General features: G+C 41.3%; 1 protein-coding gene across 1 annotated transcript in view; it reads left to right on the top strand.

The window, feature by feature from the left end:
- The first annotated feature begins 7,259 nt into the window (after nucleotides 1-7,259).
- The window catches only part of LOC109142234 (C-type lectin domain family 4 member E), a 4,284-nt gene continuing 2,871 nt past the window's right edge, over nucleotides 7,260-8,672 (top strand). Inside the window, exons 1-2 of the mRNA XM_027286158.1 lie at nucleotides 7,260-7,317; nucleotides 7,610-8,119. Of these exons, the coding sequence (XP_027141959.1) occupies nucleotide 7,317; nucleotides 7,610-8,119 (511 nt within the window). The 5' untranslated portion in view covers nucleotides 7,260-7,316. The remainder of the gene's footprint in view (nucleotides 7,318-7,609; nucleotides 8,120-8,672) is intronic.

The raw sequence follows: 8,672 nt of genomic DNA, 5'->3' as shown, positions 1-8,672 counted from the left end.
CCCAAAACCATAATTTTCAACCTTTTTTCTTCTCTGTTCTTTTTTTGCTGAGTTTTTAGTTTCTTCTGTGTCTGCAGAAGCAACTACACTTCTACTTTCCAGCCCTTAAAATAATTGTTTATCCTCTGAGTTCATTAGCTCTTTTACTGACTGCTAACAGTCCAGTCTTCTCAATAAAGAGGTAAAAGCATATTGACCCTCCAGTTGGCACCTGATCAGAAAACACCTGACATGCACAGGATCACACACATTAGTGGCAGACCGCCTAACTATAACACGACTGCAGGCGGGTGGGCGATAGTTGATACTGGTGACCTTGCTCAAGGCACCTCGCGGGCCGTGGCTAGGGGTGGGACTGACACACCACCCAGCTGTCAGTCATTCACCTCAAGAATGTTGGACTTCAACAGAAGTTATACAGACATCTTGTCATTGTAATGACCACCCAAAAGCGAGAAGAGGAAGCTCTGTTTGTCTCTCCATGGACTTGTCGGGGTCCACGTTTTGAACCTTGCTGCCGGTTTTTGCGGTTCATTCCTGCCTCAGCATTGCAAAGGAAGTCTGTCGTTACTTGTTCGGCTAGAGGTTTTTATGGATGGAGGAGAATCAGTTATTTCATACAGTGGTTTTAAAAATCGGGATGAGGCCCTGCCAAAGAGGCTACGTGACTCCGGTCACTTTTTTTAAAAAAGAATTTACCCTTCACCTCTCTCCATTGTTATATTACGTCATCCAGAGAAAAAGCCGGGGGAGCCGCCCAGTTTATTCTGAAGTAAACTTAAAGGCGCTGTGCCCTCCTGTACCAGGTAGCTGTAATATATGTTGTGGTTCATTTCTTAGTTAAATACACATATTTGGTAACAGATCGTGGTCTATACGTTAAAAAAGATTTCACAACATCATATATTTTTCATTAATCATCACAAAAGTGATTATAAGCATATGTACATCATCATTTGATATTATTGCATCGCAGCGAAAAGCGGAGAGCAGCCGCCCAGTTCACTCTGAAGTAAACACCTAAGGGACTGCTACTACTCTGTACCAGGTAAGTCTGTAATATCAGCGTTGTGGTGAATTTGTTCTGTTATCTAAATACTACATCAGATGTGGTAACGTACGTGGTCTGATATGTTAAAACATATTTGCACAACATCAAAACATCAATATTTTCATACCTATCAAATAAGTGATTATAAGGTATGTTACAATATATTGGTCATAACCAAATAAGTTCCAGTGGTTCACTCCAGCCATACCATGATAAAGTTGATAAACGATCACTTAATTATAACTACAATACTGATTTTAATAGGGTTTTGTCACCAGAAGCAGATAGTAAAAGAGGAAGCAACACCACTTACGAACTCTGTGACGTGGCTTGTGGGGGTTTGGCGATACGCTGCTGTCTGCCGGGGGGGACGCATCAGCCGTCATCTACAAGTGGTTTAGTGGATTAACAAGCTATCATGTCTATGAATGAAAGACATAGAGCCAGCCTCAGGTCACAGTGTAGACCAACAGAGCTGCGCAGGGGGGCTTCGTAACCACAGATATAAAAATACAATAGTATACTTTTATAAACTCAAATTTTACTTTTTTATATTTGTTTATATATTAGTTTTGTGTTTTCTGATCCAATGACTGAAACAGCATGCAGGCTTCATGCAAATTTAACTTCTTGATGTACACCACACCACTAATCGACCCTGACGGACTGTCTTAGCCTCTTCATCTTTGTCGTTAGTGAGTGTGATATGCTGACAAACAGAGGCAAGCTCACAATCATCACGGCAGAAAATCAGCAAGCTGATCGTGGCGAAGGAACATGCTTAACAAGACAGACACCTGAGCATGATGAGCTGGACGCAAACAGAAGGCACAATTCACCAACCTCCGCGGCAGAAAAATCAGCAGCTGAATCGTGGCGACGGAGCAATCTTACAGACAGAGACAGACAGCTGAGTGCTGGAAGTGGTAGAACAGAAGCAATTCACTTCAACACCTCACGGAGAAATCACCGCCAACGATGCGTGGCGTTAGGACATCTTACAGGACAGCGACGACAAGCTGCCGTGTGATAGTGGTACGAACAGAAGGCCCAATCCACCAACCTCACGGCAAGAAAAGGAAACTCAGCAGCTTGTGATCGTGGCGAGGAGCCCATCTTACAGACAGCGACAGACAAGCTGCTAGAGTGTGATAGTGACGAAAGAAGCGCAAATCTCACCAAACCTCACGGCCAGACCAGACAGAAAAATCAGACAAATCCGCCAGCCTGTATCGTGCGTGAGGCGCAGATGACGAAAGAGACACAAGCCCGGAGAAGAATCAGCAACGACAAGGTCAACGCGACCCCTGAACACCAGCCTGAATTGGGACAAACTTGCACAGTAAAGAAAAAGGCCCAGAAAAGAGGGAAGGGCAGGCTTGTCTATATTGAACACCGGAGCTGGCTGCCCAGCAAACTGACAATAAAACAGAAAAGCAGAATATCAACAATAAACAACAAACAAGCGCATAGGGAAAAAAGTAAGCGAGCAGCGGATAGAATTGATCAATGCGGGGCCATTTGTGAGCGCGACATGAGCCGCTTACCGGAGGTAAGCTTTTGTAAGAAAAAACAGAATACAGCCGTCTTAATGGCCAAACCCGGAGAGAGCGAAAAACAGAAAATTCTCTTAAACACCCGGGAGTGAAACAAATACAGAGAATCAGCCTGAAAATGACGAAACTAGGCTACAACAGACACTTCCATACTTAATCAATATCTTTAAATCCTGGGCTTCGTCATGTCTTCTTGCTGTCTTTCTGGTTTCCTGGATAGGCGCAAAAACATGCGTTACTAGTTCTTCCAAAAAATGTCTAGAAGGGGGAAACATGAAATGTCCATATAATAGGCCATGTGCCTGCAACACAACCCAGGGCCCTCATCACAGTGCTATTCTGCCGTTCATATAAAACAAAGGTGCAATATGCGGGCCGCGGTTCGGTTTGGTAGTGGGTTAAGCAGCCGCCCGTGTGTGGAGGCTATAGTCCTCGCTGCAGCTGGCCAGCTGGCCCCCCCCGGCTCGACTCCCGCACGGAAACGGCCATTTATGCCGCGCTCACTCCCCCCCCTGCCTTTCCTTTCTATCCTTCAGCTTGTCTATATCACCGGCCCACAAACAAAAAATCTTTACAAAAAAAAACAAAAAAAAGGGCAATATGTAACAGCTTCTTAAAAAATGCCGACAAGACAAAGTTGTGTTCAAGAACTGTATTACCAAATGTGGCAGATTATTACCAAAATTTGGCGCCCGCTACGGGGGCCACGCTATAATGACTGAAGGTAAATGTCAAAAAGTGCTCATAAAAGCTCGTCCTACCTGAGCAGACGGCCATATACTCCACCGTGTTGCTTTTCCATATGGGACGCTCGGTACCAGCATGCCAACTAAAGCCCGCTCAGACAGGAAGCTGCCAGAGGTCGGCGAAATAGATCGGCTTCAGATGAACCGGCTACAGGGAGGGTTGGATAAACAACAGGATGGGCGAAGGGTGAAAAGGAAGTGGCATTTTGTCGTGTTTTAAAGATCAAATCTGAAAACCGCTTATCATACGGCACGTAAAAGGACCACCTTTCGACGTGCTCCCCTTTCAGCACCAGCACAAGATGACAGGTTACAGTTTTGAAAACCTAAGGATCCGTGAGCGTTCAATGTCATTTATTTTTCCATAAACAAAATAAGATGAACATAAGGAGGTGGATGGTTTTATATACTCATGCATCCACAATAAGGGAGGAGACCGGTGCAGCCGGTGTGCTGCTTTGTTCTGCAGTGAAGGGAAAAAAGAAGGGCCTGAGGTTTGGGGGCAGGCTTATGTTTGCTCTGATTTGATTACTCATATCATATTGCAAACAGAAAACTGAGCACTCGTGAGGGTAGATTACTTAAAATGCCTTTATTGATACATGGCTAATCTATTAAGGGTCTAGCGTTTCGCCAAACTGGCCTTCATCAGGACACGAGTGAATGTTTGTGACAAGCTCAATTCACAGTTAAAATAGATAAATTACGACAGCTGCTCAGTGTGAGCAGGTAGGAGGTCACATGACCTGAACAGCATGACCTGCCAATGACAAAGCAGAGGTGAAAGACTCTGAAGACAGAAAAAAAATAAAATCAGAGTCAATAAATCAGCAATTGCAACTCCAAGCATTACACAGTCAATTCAACAAATCAAAAAAATGCAATACAATATAATATTTGAGCCCAATAGAGACCGAGGAAACCGTCATCAGAGTCATCTAAAGGACAGCAAACACACCAAATATCACAAAATACAAAAATACACTCACCGAAAAAACAAGAGAAAGTCGATTCTCCATTCAAACCCTGGATAATGAGTGGCCTTTAATGTATATATCCAGAAGAACTCTCTTTGGCAGAGTCTTTTGAGTCTATCTCCTCCCCTGATAGAATCTTCAATATGTTTATGCCTGATATCTTTAAAGAGTCACAACTACCATGACTTACATGGTATGGTTTGGCATGGTTTCTATTCCAGAATCAATTTTTTAAACAAAGAAAAGGTACAGCAATGGGAGCCTGTTTTGCACCAAACTATTCAAATCTGTTTATGGGAGTATGGGAAGAAACGTTTGTTTACTCTGACCTTAATGTTTTTTTGGATAAAATCATTTGGTGGGGAAGATATATGATGATATCATTTTACTCTGGTCAGGTTCAAAAACTGAACTTTCCCTTTCATTCATTTCATATTTAAATAAACACTAATAAAAATCTAAAAACTTAGTCTTGAATTTCCTCCCCATCTGAAATAAATTCTTAGACTAAAATCTCTAACGATGGCAATGGAGATTTACATACCTCCCTCTCAGAAAACCAACTGACCGCAAAACAAATTCTTCGAGCAGATAGTTTTATCCTCTTGGTTAACAAATAATATTCCTTTTGGGTCAGTTACAGAGACTGAAACGTATATGTGACTTCAGAAGAAGATTATGAAAAAAATTGCTCTATATGACCCAGAGATTTTAAGGCAAAGGGATATCAACATACAAACTATATTCAGAGCTACAACAAAGCAAAATGTCTCCCTAGAGAACACTGTTAGCCCCTAAACGAAGAACAACAAATCTGATCAGGTATATTTTGTGCACAATACATGACCATAGTAATGCAATTAAACAAAATTGTGCAATTGTGCACTTGGGGACATTTTGAAAAGTGATAGTGTTCTTAGAGAAGCTCTTCCAGATTCTCCGCTATTAGCTTCCGAAGAGCTCCTACTCTGAAAGACAAACTTGTTAAGATCATCTCCCTCCTGTATCACAGAAAACCGGCTTTCAACCTTAAAGGTAATCACAGCTGTGGACATTGCAATCACTGTAGCAATATGATAAATGCCAATTTTTTACTGTGTGACATCTGGTCATACATTTGACATAATACATTTATTAATTGCCATACCTCTTCTGTTGTTTACAGCTTGAGTGCCCTTGTGGACGCTTCACTTTGGAGAACAAAGCGTAAGAAGGCAAGCTTGGCAGAACATAAGCATGCATTAGAACTGGTAACCCCACAGTACCCATGGCTGTCCATTACAAAGATGAAGTCATTGTAGTTGTGGACTCTTTAAACGATATCATGGCATAGAACATATTGAAGATTCTATCAGGGGAGGAGATAGACTCAAAGACCTTCTGAAAGAGAGTCATTCTGGATATATAATTAAAGGCCACTCATTTCTCAGGGTTGAATGGAGAACTCAACTTTCTCCTTTCTGTGAGTGTATTTTGTTATTTTGTGATTATGGTGTTGTTTTGCTGTCCTTATGATTGACTCTGATGGACGGTTCCTCGGTCTCTTATTGGGCTCAATATTTTATTGTATGCATTTTTATTTGTTGAATTGACTGTGTCCCAAACATAATATTTCAACCTTTTTTCTTCTCTTGTCTTTTTTTTGGCTGGGTTTCTAGTTTTCTGTGTCTGCAGAAGCAACTACTTCTACTTTCCAGCCCTTAAAATAATTGTTTATCTCTATTTCATCTCTTTTATGACTGTCAACAGTCAGTCTTTCATAAAAGGCTAAAATGCATTTGACCCATCCAGTTGGCACCTGTCAGAACACACATGCACATGCACAGGATCACACATAGTGGCAGACGCCTAATACACACAGACTGCAGCGGTGGGCAGATGTTGATAGAGGGTGCTTTGCTCAAGGGCACCTCGGCCGTGGCAAGGAGGTGAACTGACACCCCACCAGCTGTCAGTTCACCTTCAGATTGTTGGACTTCACAGAAGTATACAGACATCTTTTGTAATGACTGACCACAAAAGCAGAAGAGGAAGCTCTTGTTTGTTCTCCATGAGGTGGTGTCACTTTTTGAACAGTAGCTGCAGGTTTTTGTTCATTCCTGTCCTCAGCACTGAAAGGAAGTCTGTCGTACTGTCGGCTAAGAGTTTTAAGGATGGAGGAAGAAATCAGTTATTCTACAGTGGTCTTTAAAAATCGGGATGAGCCTCCAAAAGGTACGTGACTCCGGTCAGTTTTTAAAAAAAGAATTTACCCTTCATCCTCTCATCATTTGTTATTACTGTCATCCAGAGAAAAAGCCGGAGGAGCCGCCAGTTTATTCTGAAGTAAAACTTAAAGGGACTGCTGCTACTGTGCCAGGTAAGCTGTAATATATGTTGTGGGTTTCATTTCTTAGTTAAAATACACATATTTGGTAACAATACGTGGTCTATAATGTTAAAAAAAGATTTCAAAACATCAATATTTTTCATTAATCATCACAAAAGTGATTATAAGAATATGTTACATCATCATTTGATATTATTGTCATCCAGAGAAAAACCCGGAGGAGCCGCCAGTTTACTCTGAAGTAACACCTAAAGGGACTGCTGCTACTGTACCAGGTAAGCTGTAATATATGTTGTTTGATTTGTTTCTTAGTTAAAATACACATATTTGGTAACAATACGTGGTCTATACTGTTAAAAACAATTATTCACAACATCAAAACATCAATATTTTTCATTAATCATCACAAAAGTGATTATAAGAGTATGTTACAATAAATATTGGTCATAACAAATAAGTTCCAGTGGTTCACTCCATGCAACCATGATAAAGTTGATAACAGATCACTTAATTATAACTACAATACTGATTTTAATATGAGTTTTGTCACCAGAAGCAGATAGTAAAGAGGAAGCACACCCTCGCCTCGGGGCGTTGGCTGTGTGTTTGGGGATACTCTGTGTCTTCCTGGTGGGGACCATCACTGCCGTCATCTACAGTGAGTTTTATTTCAACACGCTCTATTGTCTATTGAAATAAAGAAATAGCAGCTCATGTCACATTTAGACCAACAGAGTCTGCTCAGGGTGTCTTCTACCAACAGAAAAAAATACAATATATACTTTTTTAAACTCAATTTTACTTTTTATTTCTGATTTATAGTTTTGTTTTGTGTTTTATGATCCAATCTGACCTGAAAAGCATGCAGGCTTATGGAAAAAAACTTCTCTGATGTACACCAAACACCACTAATCGACTGACTGACTGTCTGCCTCTCATCTTTGTCTTAGTGAGTGTGATAGTGGACAAACAGGAGGCAAAGCTCAGCAACATCACGGCAGAAAATCAGCAGCTGATCGTGGCAAGGAACATCTTACAGACAAAGACAGACGAGCTGAGCATGATAGTGGACGAACAGAAGGCAAATCTCACCAACCTCACGGCAGAAAATCAGCAGCTGATCGTGGCGAGGAGCATCTTACAGACAGAGACAGACAAGCTGAGTGTGATAGTGGACGAACAGAAGGCAAATCTCACCAACCTCACGGCAGAAAATCAGCAGCTGATCGTGGCGAGGAGCATCTTACAGACAGAGACAGACAAGCTGAGTGTGATAGTGGACGAACAGAAGGCAAATCTCACCAACCTCACGGCAGAAAATCAGCAGCTGATCGTGGCGAGGAGCATCTTACAGACAGAGACAGACAAGCTGAGCAGAATCAATGACAAGTTCAACTGGACCCTGAACACCATCCTGAATTTTGACAACTTTCCAGTAAAGAAAAACTGCCCAGAAAAGAGTAAGTGCATCTGTCTATATCTGAACACTATTATCTTGATTCCCAGCAAACTGCATAAAACCTAAATCATAAATCAACAACTACAAAAACAGCTATATTAAAAAAGTATCAACGGATAATGATCAATGAGGGCATGTAGCGCTACATTATGTAAGCATTTTGTAATAAAACTAAAACAACTTCTCTAATGGCAACAGTAGAAAAACATAAACTTCTCTTAAAACAACCGGTATTTATGAACAATAAAAGATAATCAGCCTGAAAATGACTAAACTATGTACAACAGACACTTCCATGCTTTACATCATATCTTTAAATCATGTCTTTATTTCCTTCTTCTCTCTTTCTTTCTTTCAAGTCGCAAAACATGAGTTACTATTTCTTCCAAAAAATGTCCATATAATTGTGAAATGTCCATATAATAGGCCATGTGCCTCAACACAACCCAGGCCCTCATCCACTTGCTATTCTTTCCTTTCATCATAAAAAAGTGCAATATGCGGGGCGGTCGGTTGCGTAGTGGGTTAAGCAGCCGCCCCGTGTGTGGAGGCTA

Source organism: Larimichthys crocea, chromosome XIII, assembly GCF_000972845.2.
Source record: "Larimichthys crocea isolate SSNF chromosome XIII, L_crocea_2.0, whole genome shotgun sequence".
Lineage (NCBI taxonomy): Eukaryota > Metazoa > Chordata > Actinopteri > Sciaenidae > Larimichthys > Larimichthys crocea.
Note: the sequence above shows the minus strand (reverse complement) of the source record. Positions and strands in the feature narration are given on the sequence as shown.